We start from the raw sequence: 23,038 nt of genomic DNA, 5'->3' as shown, positions 1-23,038 counted from the left end.
TATTTGAAATGTCTTTGAAAACTTTTGTACCATAGCCAATGATTATACATAAGCAAAGAAGGCACTGACCTGCAGGTAGTGTCTATTATGACTGGCTAATAGTTTACCTGATTTGAGAAGAGGGGTTCTTTTGACTACATTGCAGACTTTTGAGACCATATATGGAGATGTGAAGAAAAGAGCTATGTAGTCTTGAAGGCTTATGTACTATGTCATCTTTGGATAATACTGATGGTTGTCCAATAAATGGGTATCACAACCCACAAACAGCCAAGCCTTTTCCAGGACAATATAGCTCCCAGAATACGTGGGATACATATTCGGTCACTGTCCAAATATCAATAGTGCAGTTGCACTATTGAATATAGCCAGCGATCTCACATTTGCAGTACTGCTATCTTCCAACCCTGCTCTTCCCATTACCATAGAATCTGACAACAGATAAGGACCATTAGACCCACCTATTTTACACACTTTCTCTCCTAATGCAATGCCTCAGCCCCCAGCTGATCGGGCACTCCCCTCACGTAATAATCTTCAGGCCAATACAGTAAGAATCGCAGGAGAGGGGACGCTCTCCTGACGCGCCCAGGCACCTCTCCTGGGTGCATGATTCTCCGTTTAAATTCTTTTACAGAATGGTGAATCCTGCGAAAACGGGGGGCAGGCCTGCAAAACCCCGCAGCCTTCGCGCCACTGCGGTGCGCCGGCTGCCGGCTTTCGCACCGAATAGCGACACCATGAAAGGTGTAGTTATTCGGCACGTTATTCGAAAACACCGACGACTCCGCCCCTCCCCGCCCCCTAATTTGCATCATATCGCACGCGAAAAGGATTTAGAAAACAACCCCCTAAGCAAGTAACTGAGCTGAAAACTTACTTTTAAGTATCTCCCATCATAAGGGCAGCCACAGCTTTCAATAGACACGCATCTCTCACCATCAAATACGTATCCAGAATTGCACTCGCAGCCCTCAAAGCACTTCTCCGTGCAAGTAGAGGGAGCAGCAATGCTAGCACAAGTGTAATCACAGCTTCTGGTGCAAAGTTCGTAGTGGCTGTTGTTAGGGCACACAAGAGCTGAGAAAAGAAAGACGTGGAAGAGGTGAGATAGTCTTGGTTCTGTGAAACCACTAAAAAGAGAACTTATTTTTCATATTGCTTTAGAAGTCTGTTACTGCTTATAAAACATTCATCGTTTTTTTCCTCTAGGAGATACCTCCTAAGAGCATTATCTCAGGGCAGATACTGTGCTTTCTTAGCTAGGTTATTCTCCAAATTTACATGAGGTGACACTTTTTTATACTGTAAAGGGTGCATTCTGAAACAAGTCAGGGGGCAGTAATGCAGGATATATTTCTATCATAGTCATACGCCATGGTCATCAGCACTTTTGGCTAAACATGGTTGTCTACATCTAAGAAATATAGTCACTGCCAATCAATCAGGCTGGACTACAGCCAATGAATTGTTATTTCAAACCTGATCATAAATACATTATTAGCACTATGTGCGGGGCCCTTTTCAGCTGATTAGATGTATTTGCTGTTCATGTGCGCTACTTGAGAATGTGGATGGTCCAGCGTAAAGTCTATCATCTTCATTATTTGGATAAAACAAGGCAGAGGTAGATAAAGTGACTTTATGAAGATCATACACAGAGAGTCAGAAGCAGACTTAGGATTCTGAGGCACCAGGCGATGAAGTACCTGCCCAAGGTCACAGAAAATCAGTGGTGGAGGACCTTCCTGTACCTAAAACTAATCCTTAAGCCATACAACACATCCCTTTCCCTTCCCACATGTCTTCTGTGTGCACTTACGGCAGAATAAAGGTGTTCTCCATGTCTTAATGCTTGCTCCTGCAGCCTGGCATGCAGCCACGTAAGCTTGTAGGCTCTTACAGAGAGCGTCTCCTTTTCCTTCCATAGCGCACATATCAGAGATGCAATGGTCAAAGTAGTTGGCAGGGTTGACTTTGGCATGGCAATCTTGGAAGGGTCCTGCTGGGTTCGTGATCATGCCACAGGAGGACACAACTTTGTAAGGATTCACCTTGGAGTTATCACAGACAGGGCATTTGTCACCGCATCCATTGGTGCATGATACATCCTGAGCATTCACTTGCCAAGCTGCACCAAATTCATTCACATTTTTGGTGATCTGACTGTTGGGCAGCATGAAATCATCTTTGGTATCATCATTGAAGTTGCCACAGAGACCAGCCACTTTACCCTTGTAGGAGCTGGGGACTACAATGACCACATAATACGCAGCATCGTACAGGACTTTCATGGCAAAGTCTGTCTGCAGGATGATATTGTTTCCTTCCTGGTTGATCCACACATTGCCGTCAGGGACAGTCACTGGCAGATTGACAGTTTCTCCATTAATCTGTAATAATGAGACAGATGCAGAAGAATCCTTTCAACTTAAATAACAAGGGCCCATCTGAATCAACACCTTCTTATTTATCCTCACAGTATCTTGTTGTATCAGAGAAGCACTTCCAAGAACTGCAGATTCATTCCTTTTTCTATGAATGTTTTGAAATCCTATTTTAATTCAGAGAAGAGATAGCAAACTTACATCATCATCATCCCCATAGTTACCAGCTCTCTGGGTGCAGTAGGAGCTCAAGCACCCCCAATATTGAGCAATTTCCTTCACTGTGACCAGAGAGAGGTAATTTGTGTTGAGTTTTGTACCCCAATCATTTTGAAAAGTTGGCTTCTATGCTAATACTCCACAAAGAAGCAAAGGGTTAGATTTTCAAAACATCACTAAGTGGCAAATTGAGCTAACTTTGTCCGGATATTCATCTGCAGCTTAACTGGCTAAGACCTGGATTTATCAAAATGCAGTAAATATTGCATGCGATAGGAAAAGGGGTGTGTTTTGTGGTACTAGCCTGTTTATTGCAAAGTGCACTATCATAGCTATTACTGGAGTGCAATAACTTTTTCACACTGTGTGGTAAGTACCACAATTGTTACAATTCCTACCTACAACAGAGAGAAAGAGAAAGCACCTAGCTAATAAGGTGCTTAATAGTACTTAGGTAATTATACCTTTATATGAGGCCCACCTAGTAACTCGAGGTGAGGTTTAGGTATTAGTGTAAGGGTTAGGGGCCACTTTGACATTCAGAGTGAGACGTACGAACAGAACAGTGCTCTCTTGTGAAGATTTGATGACCTTCGGAGTGAGGAACCTCACCCAAAGATGAGATTTGTGCATTGTTCTCTCAACCTAGCTTGATGTTACCCAGGTAGAGAGTCCATCAAGCTAGGTTGAGAGAACATTGCACAAATCTCATCTTTGGGTGAGTTTCCTCACTCCGAAGGTCATCAAATCTTCACAAGAGAGCACTGTTCTGTTTGTACGCCTAACTTTGATCGTCAAAGTGCCCCTAACCCCTACACTACTACCTAAACCTCACCTCGAGTTACTAGGTGGGCCTCATATAGAGGTATAAATACCTAAGTTGGTGCTCTCTCTTTCTCTCTATACTATTTGTGACAAGATCACAAAGTGTCATATAGCCATGCACAGCTTTGGCCCCCTAAAGTTGTGTCTGAATATCTCATAAACCACATGCAGTTTCATGGCATCTGTTTGTGTGGCTGCTCGTAGTAAATAAATTAAACTGATTAGCACTAACCACAGGAATATGAAATATCTGCCTCAGGCTTCCTCTAACCCTGTCCCTTTTTTTCTAGCTAAATCTATGTGCATAGTGATTTTGTTGAATAGATTTTAGCAGGTCATGGAGGATTTTTAATGGGTTAGTAGGGCAATAGTCAGTACCACTTAGCTAGATACGTTAGGACTTACCCAGCTAAGTGGCAGCAGCTGAATATCTGGCCATGCTGAGCGTCCACCACTTAGATGGATAACTACTTATCTGGCTGTGTAGTTAGCCTGCTAAGTTGTGGGAGGGGAATCAACATAATGGGGAGGAGCTTATCTGCCTATTTCTAGCCGGCCCATAGACCTGTCTAAAACGAGCTGGATAAACTTATCTGGCTGTTAAGACAGCCAAGTATATTCAGTGGTGCAGCCACCCCACTGAATATGCAGGCAAAGTTAGTTAGCCAAATAAGTTTATCTGCCTAATTAGCTGAGCTGCACAATGACTGTAACCACATAAAACCTTTGAATATTGTCTAGGGCTGTGCTCATTCAAAGTGTTCATTTCTGCTTCTGGGATTCCTTTTCATTATTTCTTTGATGGCCTTTTGTAATTCCTTTTTCATTCTTTTATGAAACTAGAGCGCAATCTTTGTAAATAGTATGCACTATATATGAAAAGAATGAACCCCAAACGTTGGGGGATTTTTTGGTGCACTGACTGTATTTGTTATAAAATATCTGTAATGAATCTGTCTGATACGGTTCAGATTTCTTATTTGTTTTAAATGAACACATCTTCCTAATATTGACCTCCAAAGATATGGAAGATATCATCGTGATGTGCTGCTTATGCAACTATGATCTCGTGCCCTGTGCACACTTTCTGTTTTAGTGCATTACAAACACCAGTGGGGAATGGGCAAGGCCTTCAAGGGATTCAGCCAATCCCCAGCCTTGGACCTGTTTTTTCGGGGCGGGGGGGGGGGGGATTTCTTTTTCAGCTGCACATCTGTGCTTCAGCTGGAAGAAGATCCTGCCTTCTAGGCACATGAAAAACAGGCCAGCAGGGAGTCTTCAAACTCAGAGCTACTCTCTAAGCCCAAGGGGCGGGCGGGAGGAAGAGAACTCAATGCTGTGCGGCTCTTTCTTTTAGGATCTTAGTGCCAGTCAGTGACAGTGAGAGAGGAATGGAGGGGAGGAGAAGTTGGAGAATGGGAGGGGACTGGAGAACAAGACTACTGGGGAGTTTGGATGGGGAGATGGGTCTGGAGCACATGACTGGGGGGTCTTGGAGGAGCTACAGAACAAGACTGCTGCTGGCTGGGTGAGGAGAGAGGACTGGGGAGTATGACTGGGGGTATAGAGAGAGGGGAGTGGGGAGCATGACTGGGGGTATGGAGAGAGGGGACTGGGGAGCATGACTGGGGGGTATGGAGAGAGGGGACTGGGGAGCATGACTGGGGAGTATGACTGGGGGTATAGAGAGAGGGGACTGGGGAGCATGACTGGGGGTATGGAGAGAGGGGACTGGGGAGCATGACTGGGGGGGTATGGAGAGAGAAGACTGGGGAGCATGACTGGGGGGGTATGGAGAGAGAAGACTGGGGAGCATGACTGGGGGGTATGGAGAGAGGAGACTGGGGAGCATGACGGGGGTATGGAGAGAGGGGACTGGGGAGTATGACTGGGGGGTATGAAGAGAGGGGACTGGGGAGCATGACTGGGGGGGGTATGGAGAGAGGGGACTGGGGAGCATGACTGGGGGGTATGGAGAGAGAGGACTGCGAGCATGACTGGGTGGGTATGGAGAGAGGGGACTGGGAGCATGACTGGGGGGGTATAGAGAGAGGGGACAGGGGATCATGACTGGTGGGGTATAGAGAGAGGGGACTGGGGATCATGACTGGGGGGTATGGAGAGAGGGGACAGGGGATCATGACTGGTGGGGTATAGAGAGAGGGGACTGGGGAACATGACTGGTGGGGTATAGAGAGAGGGGACTGGGGATCATGACTGATGGGGTATGGAGAGAGGGGAGTGGGGATCATGACTGCTGGGGTATAGAGAGAGGGGACAGGGGATCATGACTGGTGGGGTATAGAGAGAGGGGACTGGGGAGCATGACTGGGGGGTATGGAGAGAGGGGAGTGGGGATCATGACTGGGGGGTATGGAGAGAGGGGAGTGGGGATCATGACTGGGGGGTATGGAGAGAGGGGAGTGGGGAGCATGACTGGGGGGTATAGAGAGAGGGGAGTGGGGATCATGACTGGGGGGGTATGGAGAGAGGGGACAGGGGATCATGACTGGGGGGTATGGAGAGAGGGGACTGGGGAGCATGACTGGGGGGTATGGAGAGAGGGGAGTGGGGATCATGACTGGGGGGTATGAAGAGAGGGGAGTGGGGATCATGACTGGGGGGGTATGGAGAGAGGGGAGTGGGGAGCATGACTGGGGGGTATAGAGAGAGGGGAGTGGGGAGCATGACTGGGGGGTATGGAGAGAGGGGAGTGGGGATCATGACTGGGGGGTATGGAGAGAGGGGACAGGGGATCATGACTGGTGGGGTATAGAGAGAGAGGGGAGTGGGGAGCATGACTGGGGGGTATGGAGAGAGGGGAGTGGGGATCATGACTGGGGGGTATGGAGAGAGGGGAGTGGGGATCATGACTGGGGGGTATAGGGAGAGGGGACTGGGGATCATGACAGAAAGAGAGGGAGTGTGAATGAAATCATGTGAATGTGTGTGTGTGAGAGAGGCCCCCTTTCCCCAATCCATGACCATCTCAGGGTTTCTGGGAATCAAAAAATCCCATGGATGGAGAGCAGAAGATTTTTTTTAATTCTTTGGCGTTTCATTATTGGATGTTTGATGCGTTTGCTCTTTTGAAATATCATATTGATGTTTTGGGAAACATTTGTATGTGGTTTAAATTATTGAATGTTCTTATTTATCAGTTGTCATGAAATATTTATTCTTTTTATTAGTTTTACTATTTTGATTGTTTTATAATTTCTTGATTTTATTGCTGGTGACTAGGGGAAAGGATTGTGTAGTCAGTGGTTTCTATAGCAGTCTCTGGCTGGTTCTGTTTTCAATAGCAGATGTATTGGTTTTCTAAGGCTATGGTAACATTTGCAGTGTTGTTTGAATCCCGGGAGTTAGTATTGTTTTGTTATGGCAGATTTATTTCTTGTGGGAAACTGTAGACTTGGCAGGCTGTGATAAACACAGTCCAATAAAAGTTAAGTATTATCCAGAATTACTGTATATGTGAGTTACTGAGAGCTGACTTGTGAATGTCTCTGATCTGACATCTGAAGAAGGGATGTGTGTAGTTTTAGGAGCTTTTGTACAATATTGTTAGATACATGTATTTTTACAGATATTTTTAGGCAGCCTGACGCTCTGTTTTCCTAATAGGAGGTGCACTGGAGTAATATTTACACTCTTGCCTTTTCATAGATGGGGCTGTAGCTTGAGCACTGTTTTGGCCTGGGAGGTTTACTATATTCTAATTCCTTATTCATGCCTTTCTGAGGTCACACCCAGTACATGGTAAACTGGGTCTAAGGACATATGGGCATGAAATGTCTTCTGTCTCTCGGGGAGCTGGGGTTGCGGGAGTGAGACTGCAGGAGACCTGGGGGAGATAGGGGTGATAGGGGGGGGGGGGGGGGACTGAATGAGCAAGACTGCTGGTGTCCTGAGGTGGGGGGAGGTGAGACTGAATCCTCTGCTATAAATGTCACCAGACGCCAATGACAAACATGAGGTGTGACCAGGAGAATACACTCTCTAGTGGCTGCTGACTGTAAGAAGTGACTCCATCTGCAAGGCACACGAGTGCTCGGGGATGAATCCAGTGTCTGCTGGCCATCTAATACCAGACTTATTGATTTTCAGCCACTTTCTTCCATTTTCTAGTTTATAAAATACCCATGCATTTGAAGGAAATGTGCCTGATGCTAAAAGCTGTTGGGGTAATATTTAATAAGCCTGGCTAAGGTTATTCAGCAGGATAAAGGGCACTGAATATACTTGCCTGAGGTAACCGAATAACTATAACACCTAACTGGCCCTGTTTGAATACAACTGCTTAGGATTTTTAGTTATCAGGCCTTGTGTGGACAGATATTAGGTAGAAGAAAAGATGTAAGTGGGCCTGCAGCCCAATCCCCTCATCTGTCCCTTCCCCTCAGAATTTCACATAAAGCCCCCATCACCAAACCCCTCCCAAATTTGAAATAATTTCCCTGCCCACTAGTTGCCCTCACTCCTTTTCTGGTTCAGTAAATTTACATAAAAAAGGCTTCCTTCCCTGGGACCTGAAAACCTCCTGCTGGGAGGAAGATGTAAGATCACTTACCCGCTCCCGACCCCCCAGTACTGCTTCTGTCAGTAGTAGGGGTGTGCATTCGGATTGACCGCATTAGTAAAACGCAACTCATATTTTTTTTTTACTTAAAAAATTGATTCGACATAAACGATCGGATTTCCCACATATCGAACATAGATATGTTCGATATGTGGGAAATCGCGATTGTTGAGCCAAAATAAAAATATAAACCCCCTCACCCTCCTTAATCCCCCCCCGACTTACCACAACTCCCTGGTGATGGAGCGAGGAGTGAGGACGCCATTTCTGCAATCCTTGGCGAGAAGCATGTGACGTCGGTGGCACGTCGAGTGACGCCGGCGTCACGTGATTCCCGGCTCGTTCGCGCCGGACGGCTCGTTCGGCCCAAAAAGAACTTTTGGCCAGCTTGGGGGGGCCTCCTGACCCCCCAAGCTGGCCAAAAGTTCTTTTTGGGCCGAACGAGCCGTCCGGCGCGAACGAGCCGGGAATCACGTGATGCCGACGTCACGTGATTCCCGGCAAGTTCGCGCCGGACGGCTCGTTCGGCCCAAAAAGAACTTTTGGCCAGCTTGAGGGGGTCAGGAGGCCCCCCCAAGCTGGCCAAAAGTTCTTTTTGGGCCGAACGAGCCATCCGGCGCGAACTCGCCGGGAATCACGTGACGTCGCGTCTGAGTGACGCGGCGCCACGTGATTCCCGGCGAGTTCGCGCCGGACGGCTCGTTCGGCCCAAAAAGAACTTTTGGCCAGCTTGGGGGGGTCAGGAGGCCCCCCCAAGCTGGCCAAAAGTTCTTTTTGGGCCGAACGAGCCGTCCGGCGCGAACGAGCCGGGAATCACGTGACGCCGCGTCACTCGACGTGCCACCGACGTCACATGCTTCTCGCCAAGGATTGCAGAAATGACGTCCTCACTCCTCGCTCGATCACCAGGGAGTTGTGGTAAGTCTGGGGGGGGGATTAAGGAGGGTGAGGGGGTTTAAATTTTTTTTTTGCACATATGTACATATACCCAACTCATTGGATTTTTTTTATGTCCATATTGGCCGCAAGTGGGACCCCCTTTCGGACATAAAAAATATGAACATAAAATTTTGCTCTGCACATCCCTAGTCAGTAGTGCTGCAAGTGTAAACTATATGCACTAGACGCATATACTGCGGTTGCATTATTCTGCAAAAAGGGCCTTTTTTAAAATTTCACTACTACAGGCCAACTGCAAAGAAGACATGGGGAGGCACAGGGGGTCTAAGCAAACTCCCAGGGGTTTTACATTACTGGGGAGTGTTCTCAGGGCCAAGTGGCCCCTGTGAGACTGGGCCCACAGGTAGGGCTGGCGGAAGCATTAGGTGGGATAGATGTGGCCTAGGGTGATGGAAGTGGGCGGGTTGGTTTTGAAAGGACAGACGAGATGAGACGTGGCGCGGGTGAGGCATGGAGGTAGAGGGCATTTTTGGGTATATATTGCCTTGAAGAGTTGAGGTCGTTTGTCATGTACACTTTGAGAGAGAGAGAGAGATCACATGACGACATCACCACCTAGGGCAGTTGGATACCCTACCACCAGCATTGGCCACGGATGCATCAGGATGTGCTCAATATTCAAAAATTTGCCATTTAAATGGATAACTTGTGAGTTATCTATCTAAATGGCTTTAAATATTGACCTCTATGATTTCAATCTTCTAAAATTTAAATATGATCTCTTACCTTAACCTTCCACTTCATCCCTTGTTCTATGGTGACTAAATAACCATAAACAGATACTGCCACTGTTTTGGTCACAGCAATATTGCCACTCCCATTGTTTTCATTCTGCACCACCACAGAGAACTTCACCAGTCTTGGGTCTTCACTGTTGACCTTGGCCAATGTGTAGGAGCAAGTGCCCTGGAATTCAACTGCCAACCCATCAAATGAAATGTAGTGGCGGTCACCAGAGGCCACGCATTTGCCACATCCAACTGGCTGACAACCTTGTACTCCATTCACCACTTTGCATTCCTCGTTGGCACCACAGGAGGCAACCTTGCACTGGACAAGTCCATTTTCCTTGCACTGGCACTGCTCTTTGCATTGGGCAGTAGAGTAGAAAATGTCTCCTTTTCTGTAGTACTTGTCCTTGTTCACACAGCCACAGTTAGTAAGAGGGACACACTTATCTCCACTCAGAATGAGCCCATTGTCACAGTAACAGCCCTCTCTGCATGCAACGTCGCAGCCCACTGGAGAGGAGAGGCCATAGCAGGTAGCAGGGCAACCATTTCCACACAACTCATAGTGAGTGTTGGACGGACAGGAAGGACCTGGGGACAAATGGAAGATACATTTCAGAGGTCATTGAAAATATAAACTCCAATGGATTCTATATCTCTCTTCTTTTGTCTCTTCTACTTTTTCACTCCTTTCAATCATCATTGTTATCTGAACACTTTTATGATTAAAGAAAGGATTTATGTGGTTGCAAAGGCTAATGAATTTAGATAATGTTTAGAAAGCACTCTCCCCTTCCTGAAGGTTCATTATGCCAAAGCAAATAATAGGGGGCCATTTTTTTCATAATTTTATAGTGGCCTGTAATTAAAAAAAAACAAAACTGCTTTAGGAATGCAGGGGAAGAAAGCCTTTTAATATACAAATAGATACATTAATTTACATTAAAAAATTGAAGATGAGCACATTTCCTAAGACATCTCTGAAAGTTCTTTAACTATTCATCTATCTATATGTTAGGTTGCACCACCATCCTCAAATAAAAGTTTGAAGTATTGAAGATATGCATTGCAATATTTATTTATACACTCATGTTCACAATAAAAGCACTGTCAGATCACGGCCATCCATCTCTCTAACTGTGGGTAGTAGGCACATCCAGGCAATGTATGTATGGTATTGTAAATCATGATCAACTAGTTTTCTCTAGCAGTCAGAAACAACCCAAAGTTTTATCAAATCACTAGCGGACACCCGTGGAAATGTCCCAGAGGCCCCTCTGAATTGCACAGCCTGCCATCAAGCTGAGCCCCAGTCACTCTGGCTTCCAGAGATCGACTCATTCTCTGAGGGCTAGGAGATCTCTGAACCAACTGCACACATATTAACCTCTCACACATGTGGCACGCAGGGCAAAGACTGGATAGCCCCCCTTTGCTGCTGGACTACTCTCTGATCTTAATTTAGTTCAATTGTTAGCAATTTAAAATTTCTAAGGAAGTAAGGATATTCAAATTATAATCTATTGGTTTAATTTATATTTGCCTATCAGTGATCCTTCAGGCATTACCATTTAGTCTATTTATAACTATCTGGTTACACAACTTACTGACTTTTGGTTTGAACTAAATCTCTGTTATTGTACCAGATAAATAAATCTGGTGGAAAGCGTTTTGGAAGTGGCACTTTGTTGTTTGCATTCTGATCCACCGCTGCTGGAAAGATGGGGGGGTGGGGGGCGGGATTTGGAATGAAGAAGTTCAATTGCCTGCACAATTAAATGAAACTTACTGCAGAATGAGGATGTTCTCCACTCCAGGATCTCAATACCATTGGCTTGGCATGCAGAGACGTAAGCACTAATAGACCTGCATAAAGCAGAGTAGTGGCCTTTGTACTGTACGGCATCAAGGAGACAATTGTTGAAGAAGGGTTTGGGGTCAATAGACTCAAAGCATTTACTGAATGGCCCATTTTGCTTAGTGATGAGACCACAGAACTTCTCAGTCTTGTAGATTTCTTTCTGGGCTTCAGTGATCACTGGACAACTTCCTTTGCAATCAGATGTGCAACCTGGCACTTCCCCAACTTTCCAGCTGTCAGCAAACTGAACAGTGTTGGATGCCTTGTTTCCAGTCTTCAAAGTCAAGTCATCATTGCTGTTCTTGTTATTGTTGCCACAGAGACCGTTGACTGCATTTGTGTAAGTACTTGGTATCTTTATTGTAACATAGCTGTACGAATCAAACGATAATGTGACATCAAAATCAGTCTCAAGCATGACATGATCTCCGCTGATGTAGGCCACTACTTTGTTGGTTTGGAAGTAGAATGGCAAGGCAACAAAAATGCCATCAACCTAAAAAGGAAATGATAGAGCTTGTAAAGGATGTTTTTACCTATAGAAATGAACTTCCACTGAAGTTTGCTACTCATAAAATCACAGAATGCACCGCACCTGTATTCTTAAGAAAGGTTTTCATTATGGCCGGTGATCTTATAACACTTATATTGTCTGGTATAATAACAACTATGCAAGCTCTATAGTCAATCAGAGGAATAGACTTTGAAAAACATAATTGAAATTTACATGATGGGAATTGCAGTAATTTGGTTTATCCATATGTATACTTAACCTTTGTGTAGAAACAAGGAGATCAAATGTTGGACAACACTTCATAACTAAAATAAATCAGTACATGCATATATAAAATGATAACTACCTGGATTTTGCGAGGATAGTCTTGGTTGATGGTGATTGTAATGCCATAGACTTGAAACGTCACTACTTTTGTGAAAGAGACTCCTTTGTTTCCTTTGTTGTTATTCTGCACATTCATGGCAAATTGGGTGAGCGCTGGGTCTTTAGAAGACACCCCTACCATCTGATAGATACAGGTGCCCATAAAATCATAGGTCAACCCATCGAACGTAGTGTAGTGAGTGTCTCCAGTGGCAGAACAAGTAGAGTAGCTGAGTGGATAGCAGTCACGGATCCCATTCACAACCATGCATCTCTCGCTGGCTTTGCAGTTTATGTTCTTGCACACTACCATGCCCAGGGCTGGGTCACACTTGCATTTCACCTGGCAGTTGTCATCACTCCAGAATTCTTCGTTGGGCTTGTAGTAAAGGTCGTTGTAGTTGCAGCCACAGCTGTCGACGGAAACGCATTTGTCAACGCTTAGGACAAAGCCAGTATTGCACTGGCAGGTCTCCACACAGGACTCTGTGCATCGTGAAGGGGCGACTCTGTCAGAGCAGGTGGCAGGGCAGGCATTCCCACAGGCCTCATAATGGCTGTTCTCTCCACAGGGCAAGGCTGAAATATAAGAGAACATAGTTACGAGAAATTAGTTAGAAAATATGACACCAATAATTTTAGATGAAAAATTGGGAGATCTTCTGTAAATGAGGAGCCATACGACAAATACAGAACTTCAGGCCCTTCTGATTTACTTCTTCTCTTTTCTGCCACAATATCACAGAGCCTACTTCTTCTACAGCAGGGGAGGCTAACTCCAATCCTCACGAGCCACAACAGATGTAGTTCATAGCTTGTCCATAATGAATACACATAAGATAGATTTGCATGCACTGCCTTCATTGTATACAAATATATCGTATGTACAGTATGTTCATTGTGGCTATCCTGAAAACCAAATATTTATTTATTTATTTAGAAGTATTTCTTTCCTGTGCTCTCCAAACTGCAGGGTGGGGTCCAAAGGAAACATACATAATATATAAAAAGACAATGTACTCCCATCTTATTACATTCATAAAATATAACAAAACTTAGAAAACAATAAAACACAGTCTAAGTAAATGTGTAACAACACATACTACTGGGAGCAGAGCTAAATCTCAATGAGCAGTCAATGGGTCAAGCCGTAAGACAGAAGCTGCATAATAAGGTATTAGGGAGGACACCTTCTTAAAGAGATACTATGGGGTAAGATACGCGGGCAACCCCCGCGTATCTTACCCCATAGTATCCTCGGAGGGAAAGGCCTCTTACCCCATGGCCTCGGAGGGAAAGGAGGCAGGCTGCGCGGCTCGGCGCGCACAAGTTGCACAATTGTGCACCCCGTTGCGCGCGCCGACCCTGGATTTTATAACATGTGCGCGGCTGCGCGTGCATGTTATAAAATCTGCACCCGCGTGCAGGTTTTAAAATCTGCCCCTATATGTTTTAAGAGCTTTTTTAAATTCTTTGGAGTCTGCTAGAGTACAGAAGTAAGGAGGAAGGGAGTTTCATAATACTGGACCAGCAATAGAGAAAACCCTTTCACACGCTGACAATCTGTGAGACAGGGGAAGGAACTTCCAGTAAGTTTTGACCGGAGGACTGAAGGGTCCTGTTGGGGGTTTGCAGTGTAGCACTGATCCATGAGGAGGAGGTTCTGTTGTAGAGATTATATATAATAATTGCAAATTTATATTGAATACACCTTTGACTTGACAGCCAATGCAGTGAACGTAGTACTGGAGAGATGTGGTCATGTATGTTCATAGCAGTGAGTAACCGAGCCGCAGTGTTCTGAATTAATTGCAGGGGTCCGATTGTATTCTGAGGAAGGCCTATTTAAAGAGAGTTGCAATAATGGATGCCTGAGAAAACCAAAGACTGAAGAATAGTTCTGAAATCAGACAGGTCCAAGAATGGCTTAAAGTGATGAAGGAGTCTTGGCTTATAGAATGAAGACTGGCCTACTGTCTTGACTTGTGCTTACGTTGCCAGATAGGAATCAATAATTGTACCTAAATTGCAAGCTTTCCGTAAAATCTTTTGAATATGGTTACAAAAGTGAAGGATGCAGGAGAGAAGCCACCAAGGATAATGATTACAGTTTTTGAGACTCAAATATAATGTGTTAATAGTAGAAAAAAACAAGCAAAACAAAACATTTAGTGGAAAATAGAAATGAATATCGCCAGCGTATAGTTGGTATGTAAGACCTAATGTGGACAATAAGGAACAAAGAGATGTAAGATATACATTGAATAGAGCAGCTGAAAGGCTGAGCCTTATGGTACCAGGGTCCCGAGAAGCACAACTGGAAGAAGCAATCTAAAATGGTTGCATACAGTCAGTGAGATATTATTTGAACCATGAGTATACAATCCCTGTGATCCCAGCATCAGCTAGATTGTGATCCCTTTGGGGACAGAGAAATAACTACAGTGCCTGAACGTAATCCACTTTGAAGTGCTGAAGCGCTGACAAAAGCAGAAAATAAATAAATACAAATAAATAAGAAAATAGTTGGCCAAAAAGCATATTGTGATTAACAGTACCAAATGCAGCATTTAGGTCCAGTAAAATAAAATTATGTAGGAAGTTCCAGAGGCAAAACCATGGATTATTGTGTCAATACTAGATAAGAGTAGAAATTCAGTGTCACGAAATTGTTTAAATTCAAATTGGTATTGATCCAAAACTGTGTGTTCATCAAAAAACTGAGACAGTTATTTAAGTACAACACACTCAATGATTTTTGATATAAATGGGAGCGATGAAATTGGGTGAAAATTTGAGAAAACCTGAGAGATCAGCTGTAGGTTTCTTTAAAGTGGGATGAACGGAGGCACATTAATATGGATGGATGAGTACCAGTAGAGAGAGCGAGAGAGATTAACAATTTGTGAGATGGGATCAATGATATCATTCTGAGCAGTTTTAAGAAGAACCGTGAATCATGGCAGGTTGATGAATTTACATTGTTAATAATCTGAAAAATTTCAGTTGTGCAGCATATTCAAATTCTTCCCAACCCTCTGATGCTATGATATCAGTATTCGAGGATAGAGGAATATTTGGTAGACAGGAAGCAGATAAATTAGTGATTTTTGTTGTAAAAAATCAGCAAATAATTCAAGGAGAGCTGATGAAGAAGCTGCTGCAGGGTACTTGTAGAAGGGCTAACAAGCTTTTCATTCAGTGTTAAAGAGGACATTTTTGTTATTACTGGAGACCTTGATATGATTGTAGAAATACAGTTTCTTAGCTGATTTTAACTGCCTTCGTGTATTGCAATAACTGACAGCAGTAGGCATCTCAGTTCTCATTAGTAAAGTGCTTTCACCATTTGGTTTCAGATTTTCGAAGGGCAAATTTTAATAGAGTTAATAAATGAATATACAATGGGATATTCATTCTATGTTGTGAAGTTCTTAGTTTTCTAGGGGCTAGTTCCGAAGCTATATTTAGAACAGAATTACATCAAGTCTCAATCATTATTTCTAGTGAGCCTTCAGGAAAATTAAACATCAAGGAAGCCAATTTTTCTTTTAAAATTTCGAGGTCATTTGGTCCTCACTTGTAAATAGAGGATGTATCATTTACAGTTTTAGAAGATGGTGTGTTGTGATGTTTATAAAACATGGTCTACCCATTGGAAATTGATTAATAATAAGAAAAAATATGCTTTTCCAAAAAAAACATTGTTGTTCCATATATGCACCAGCTTTCTGTAAAGAAATGCTTCTTTATATTATTTTCAAGTTAACCCTTTCTTAAGATGCCTCTTAAAAATTCAACAATGTACAGGAAAAGCAGAAAGGATCCCTAGTGGTGGGGAAATGAAGATTATGAACAAGATTGCAGCATGAAAGGAAAATGGACAGAGTAGATGGGCTTCAAAGTCTTTCATGCCTCTACGTGTCAATAAGAGAAGGTTGGCCATTTTATGAGCACCTAGGACTTTTCACCGATTCTTTGCACAATGTGGACTTCACTGAAGTTCACAAACAATTCATTGACCAATGAGCTCACAAGTGACCAACAGACTAAGTAACTGATTGATGGTTATTTGGTAGTGAAGTATCTAGCTAACATGCACATTGATGCTAATGTGTGCAGGAGTGGAGAATATAAACAGGCCACGAAGTGGTGGTACCTTAACAGTATTATGTTCACTAGAAGGATGGGTACCTTATTGAAAGGACCAGAAGAAGAGTTTGAATTTGGTAAACAGGAGCAGATATGAGCAGGAGCCCACACCAGGCCTCCAATACCAATGTTGAAGACATTGTACATACACAGAGATGCTGGCATTTTCAGTTGGGGAGGCATTAGAATCCACGTCATATTATAAGAAGTAAATAATGACCATTCTTGATATTCACAACTGAGCTAATATTTAGACTATGAATCACAGTGATGTGTTTTTTTAAATCACTTTTCAACTCAAAGTAGATTTTGCTGGGGTTATACAACTTTCTGTATTCTCTTATCTATCGATTATGACAAAAACAGCAGCAAGGAAGAACTGACATTTTGCCAATTGAGCTCCTCCCATTATGATCTCAGTTATAGCACAGTCTGGGTTTGTTGGAAAAACTTGTTTTTTTAATTATTATTAATTAATTTCTAATATCTATATAGTCACATGAAGGAAATAAGAAGTGAAACACTGTGAGAAGTCAATTAAAAGAAGACTGGACTTGATAGACCTTGATTTATAATACACTTACGGCATCCGGCTGGTGTCCTCCAGTCATAGATTTTAACTCCTTGTTTTCTGCAGGTTGATGCATAGGCACTGAGAGCCTGGCACAGGAACTGCTTGGCACCTCCATTTATGCAAACGTCATACACGCAGCTGTCAAAGAAGTCATCGGGATTGATCTTGGGGTGGCACTCACGGAAGGCACCATCTGCAACTTTGCTAATCAGACCACAGTACTGTTCACCTTCATATAAGTTCCTCTTACTCTCTTCACAAGTGGGGCAATTGCCTCTGCAGACATGGAAACAGAATGGATCCCGGTCTTTTACTTTCCAGCTGCTAACCCAATCCACTATAGAGGTCACTTTGGTGCCATCTAGAGTTATCATGTCATCTCCTGGATTTTGGTTGAAGTTTCCACAGAGGCCAGTTGTGGTTCCATAGTAGCTGCTGGGGAGGTTGATCACCACATGCCAGTTCCACTCATAGGTCACTTTCAAACCAAAGTCTGCCTGTAATACAGCATAGCCGCCACTCTGGAACAGCTGAATCTTGCCATCTTCTAAAGTGACTGGTAGGCTGGCTGCTACATCATTTAACTGCAGGGTAAAGAAAAGGTCAAACTTTCAGGATCACAGTTTCAAGAAAGGTGCTCACGGATTTTATAGCAGTAAAACACTGATATCTTCAGTAGAAATGAATGCTCTCAATGGCTTTTCTTCAGGGATGCAATAATCCAGTTATAGAGAACACTCTTTTTGTGAGCATAGTGTGATTTTTTTATTGAAAGCAATTGTGATTTTAGTAAATGTGAGATATAATTACCTCTTTAGAGAATTATTTTTAAATACATTTTGAATGTATATGAATGGTGTGCAATCGGACAGTAGCCAGGGTTGAAGCCTTGATGGCTGGTGCTATTACTCACAGTTTCTAACTTGTGCTAATTTAACTCTTTATTGAGTCTGTTACCATGTGTCCAATATAAGAACATATATTTCTATTTATATTGTAAAATCAAGAGCAGGTGGGGTAAAGATGAGAAAACTGTGAGTCAGAAGAAGTCCTCAGACCTGTGCGTTCAAATCTCAGCACTGCTTCTGACTCTTTGTGTGGCCTTGGGCAAATGACTTCATCAAGTTGAAATCAAGGTGTATTCTGTGTTTCCCAGTTACAAACTGAAACATAATTAAGCACGAATGCAACCAAACCAGTTGTTTTTATCATATCCCTCAGTTTTTTTGTTATGTTTCTAAAAATGTCAGTTTTAAAAGAACTTACTCTTATTTTTCCAAATTCGCCCTTATACATGGAGATCTTGTAACCATAAACATAACAATTGACCAATCGCACATAGGAGACTGCCTGGTTCCCTCGGTTGTCATTCTTCTCATCGATAACGAAGGGCACAAGAGTCGGGTCACTGCCAGAATACTTGGCAAGGGTGTAGGTGCAGGTGCCCTGGAAGTCATAGTTGTAGCCATCAAAGGTGTGGTAGTGGGGATCTCCCCAGCCCCAACATGTGCCGATGTAATCAGGGACACATACAGCTTTGCCATCTTGAATCTTACAGGTCTCCTTTGTCCTGCATTTCGCTGATTTACAGGGGTCTATAACAGAAGATTAGTTTAGTATATTAAAACATTACAAAAGGGTAGAAAGGGATGGTAGAGCACATTTGTGCCATACAATATTGCTGTATAGATACATTATTTAAAATTTGTATCAGGACATTTACTCAACAATATACACACCATGGTGCAACCTCATTTTGGGTATTGTCTGCAGTTCTGGTCACCACATCTCATAAAAGATAGAGCAGAATTAGAAAAGGTACCGAGAAGGGCAACCAAAATGATAAAGGGGATGGAGCAATTCCCCTATGAGGAAAGGATAAAGAGGTTAGGACTCTTCAGCTTGGAGAAGAGACGGCTGAGGGGGGATATGATAGAGGTCTATAAAATAATGAGTGGAATTGGTTGTTTACTCTTTCAAAAAGTACAAAGACCAGGGGGCACACAGTGAACTTACTAAGTAATACATTTAAAACTAATAAGAGAAAATATTTTTTTTCAATGCTTAATTAAGCTCTGGAATTCATTGCCAGAGGATGTGGTGAAAGCTATTAGTATAGATACATTTAAAAAAGGTTTGGACAAGTTCCTGGAGGAAAAATCCATTAACCATTATTAAGGTGGAGTTGTAGAAATCCACTGCTTATTCTTGGGATAAGCAGCTTGGAATTTGTCTACCCCCTTGGGATCCTTTCAGATACTTGTGACCTGACTTGGCCACTGTTGGAAGCAGGATAATGGGCTGAACCTTATGTTCTTATGTGCTTCCATTTCCTGACGGTGAATGTTGCTATATTATTGTGGACTTGCCCTTTCCCCCTCACTTCTTCTAATGCATCTGCTGTTTTGGCTTTTCTCCTCTGATATAGTCTGAGCATTCCTATGATGAGTTTGAAATCTGTATCTTCTCATAAGAACATAAGACTTGCCATGCTGGGTCAGAACAAAGTTCATGAAGCCCAGCATCCTGTTTCCAACAGTGGCCACTTAGGATCTCTAGGAAGTGCTCGGTAGATCTCAAAAAGTAGATCTCTTTCCTGTTTCTCAATCCCAGGGATAGAAATAGCTTTCTTTAGTCTACCTGGCTAATAATGTGTAATGGACGTTTCCTCCAGGAATTCGTCCAAAACGTTTTTTAAACCCCGCTGAGATCGTCACCTTGATCACGTCCTCTGGCAACAGATTCCACAGCTTGAAAGTGCGCTGAGATGGCGGCGATGGCGCCGGCCAACCAGTGCTCCTACCATGTGACAGGGGCCGGCCAATGGCATGGATACCCTGTCACATGGTAAGGGCAAAGGGCCATCGGCGCCAACTTTATGAGTGGCAGCCGACGGCCTGAGAACGGGAGATCGCTCCCGGGACCACCACTAGACCACCAGGTAATTTTAAAATGTTTTGGGGGGCTCGGGAGGGTGGGGGAAGCTAAGGGGTCATTTTTAAAGGGTCGGGTGGGTTTTTTTTTTATCGGGCCATTGGTGCCATTTTTGAGTGGCAGCCAAAATGGCGCCGATGGCCCGAGAGCGGGAGATCGGTCCCCGCGTCCCCACTGGACCACCAGGTACTCGTAAAATGTTTTGGGGGGGTTCGGGAGGGTGGGGGAAGGTAAGGGGTCAATTTTAAAAGGTTGGGCCTCACTAAAAAAACATTAACGATGTGAATCGGAACCGATTCCGATTCACATCACCACCGATCAGATTTTTTTCTCCCTCTAGCCGAACCCGATCGTTAAGACGATCGGGCACACGATTCACACCCCTATAATTTATGTCCTAATATCGCTGTGTGAAAAGGCCAGAGGGGAATTGAGAGCCACATGAGACCTATTTTTCTTTTAAAATCAGTTTACTTTTTTCTGTTTTGTTTCGGTTTTGTTTATTAAATGTTTTTTTTCAGTTTCGCAAATGAACCAAACCATACAAAAAAATATTAAACACAGTGGGGCAGATTTTAAAAGCCCTACGAACGTAAACCCAGGGAGATCACGCGCCGGCAGTCGGCTGGCAGGCGTAACTTCTGAAATAAAGGTACGGGGAGGGGTTTCGGGCTGGGGGGGGGCGGGACAGGTAAGTTCCCTCCGAGGCCACTCTGATTTCGGAGCGGCCTCGGAGGGAACGGGTAAAGCCACTATTGTGCACCCCCTTGCGTGCGCTGAGCCCAGATTTTATAAAATCGGGTGCACATTTGTATGCGCCAGGTAGCGCGTACAAATGTGCCCCACCCGCGTAGGTTTTAAAATCCGGCCCATTCCTTTCCCCGCCCCCCCCGCAAAAAAAATAAAAACAAGCCGAAAAATTGTGTTTTCCCCAAACACGATCCTAAACGTTGAACTAGATGCTTACCTTAAAGTGGCACACAGCTCCCCCTCCCACTACACACACAATTATAAACTTTAAAATAAATGTTAATGTTAAACCAGCATTCAAATACACACAGAAAGTAATAATTTAACCCTCCAAAAAATTCTGTTTCAAGATTTAAATCATTTTTCCAAGTAAGTCCACCTTAGCACCAGATACAGATACAGATTGTGTTTCAGCTCTCCCTTAGGCTTGTGAATGTCTTTTCCCCATTCCTTCCCCCTCCCCCCCAAATCATTAATAATTGGGGCTAAAATATCCCATGGCAGATGCCATCATTTAAACATAATGCCTCAGTAGTATGAAAGAGTTTTTTCTGTTTGCAGCCCAACACAGTTGGGGGCAGATTTTAAATCCTACGCGCGCCGGGTACATTTGCGCTCTACCCGGCAGGCACAAATGTACACCCGATTTTGTAACATGTGTGCGCTGCGGCGCGCAAGTTATAAAATCCAGGGTCGGCGCGCGCAAGGGGGTGCGCACATCTGCACCTTGCGCGCGCCGAGCCTGAGGGGAGCCCCGATGGTTTTCCCCGTTCCCTCCGAGGCCGCTCCCAAATCGGAGCGGCCTCGGAGGGAACTTTTCTTTTGCTCCCCCCACCTTCCCCTCCCGTCCCCTATCTAACCCACCCCCCAGCCCTACCTAAATCCCCTCCCTACCTTATTTTAGTTTGTACGCCTGCCTCTTGCAGGCGTATCTTGCGCGCGCCGGCCGGCTGCCGGCGCACCATCCCCCGGCACAGCGCTGTATTGGAGGACTCGGAGACCCAGTAGATTTTGGCAAATGAGTGGATACTTACCTGCTGAAGCTACTGTTTTACAGCACAATGAAGAGGTAAGTAATTACTCGCTGTTTAATAAAATAGGTTCTGTATTTGTACGTCATGGATTGCCCTAGCTGTCTTTACCAGGACCATCACTTGTCTCTGAGTTAAGACGATCATCTCTTCTCTTTACCTTTGTTGATACATCCCATGATGCCGTCTCTGATCTCACAGTTCTCATCACTGGCGCAGCTGTATGCGTCACACACCACCCCGCCAACGGGACTGCAGTAGCAGATCTCCTGGCAGTTGCTGCCTACAACCTTTTCATTGGGCTGGAGAGTTGCAAAAACAGAAAGTCGAGATTAAGGACAAAAGGTTCTAATGTTAGCTTCCTAATATTTACTGAAACACATTACAGGTGCTGAAAAGGCTGTCCTATCTTTTATTTACTGTAAAAATAATGGTTTAGGAAGCTTTTGAGAACACACAGATCACTCCTTTACATGTGCATTTATGAGGTTCCAAAACCTCACGCACAAAGATGTCTTTGGTTAAATCTTATGCCGCTCCAATAGAAGCTATCACAGCCTGCAGAGAATCCAGCATTCCTCATCACCAATGCAGCTCCACAGTAAAAAAGAAATAAGGCTGTTATTTTTATCTACATTTTTGGAATATTTGTCTCTTGGAAAGAAATATTAGTTTTGAGGACTCTGCACAGGTTCTTAGAGCTTTTCATTGGACTAATATGAAACTTGTGCACGGATGGCAATGGATATTGGCTTACGAGATCACATAGGTCTCTTCTTGAGATGGGAGTGATGCTGCAGCACAATTCTTGTCTCAGTGGGAGCTAGAAACTCTTTCAAGGTGACAAGACATTACTGAACCACATAAGTAAAAAAAAACATTATAATATTATGAGAATTTTAAAAATTTGATGTAAGGAATTCCTTTCTTAAGTTACTGCAAAGCATGTATTTTTAGGCAATAATCTACCAGTGCAACTATTTAGCAATTGCTGAATCTTAGATTAGATTTAATTCTCCAATCTGCCATGTGGAGGAAGCCATTTTGTCCACTAATGATGTCACAGATGACACCAACAATGTCTCATTGAAATGCTCACATTTTACTTTTCATTTTTAGTTTTGCAGCTTGCTATAAAATGTGAATATTCGT

General features: G+C 43.8%; 1 protein-coding gene across 1 annotated transcript in view; it reads right to left on the bottom strand.

Moving 5' to 3' along the window:
* LOC115075650 (IgGFc-binding protein-like) overlaps positions 1 to 23,038 on the bottom strand; it is a 94,985-nt gene that overhangs the window by 13,475 nt on the left and 58,472 nt on the right. The window contains exons 11-18 of the mRNA XM_029576224.1: positions 22,047 to 22,188; positions 18,438 to 18,766; positions 17,182 to 17,755; positions 12,426 to 13,024; positions 11,494 to 12,061; positions 9,700 to 10,295; positions 1,823 to 2,393; positions 881 to 1,080 (exon numbers count right to left, since the gene is read on the bottom strand). Of these exons, the coding sequence (XP_029432084.1) occupies positions 881 to 1,080; positions 1,823 to 2,393; positions 9,700 to 10,295; positions 11,494 to 12,061; positions 12,426 to 13,024; positions 17,182 to 17,755; positions 18,438 to 18,766; positions 22,047 to 22,188 (3,579 nt within the window). The remainder of the gene's footprint in view (positions 1 to 880; positions 1,081 to 1,822; positions 2,394 to 9,699; positions 10,296 to 11,493; positions 12,062 to 12,425; positions 13,025 to 17,181; positions 17,756 to 18,437; positions 18,767 to 22,046; positions 22,189 to 23,038) is intronic.

Source organism: Rhinatrema bivittatum, chromosome 14 (genome assembly GCF_901001135.1).
Source record: "Rhinatrema bivittatum chromosome 14, aRhiBiv1.1, whole genome shotgun sequence".
In the NCBI taxonomy this organism is placed as follows: Eukaryota; Metazoa; Chordata; class Amphibia; order Gymnophiona; family Rhinatrematidae; genus Rhinatrema; species Rhinatrema bivittatum.
Note: the sequence above shows the minus strand (reverse complement) of the source record. Positions and strands in the feature narration are given on the sequence as shown.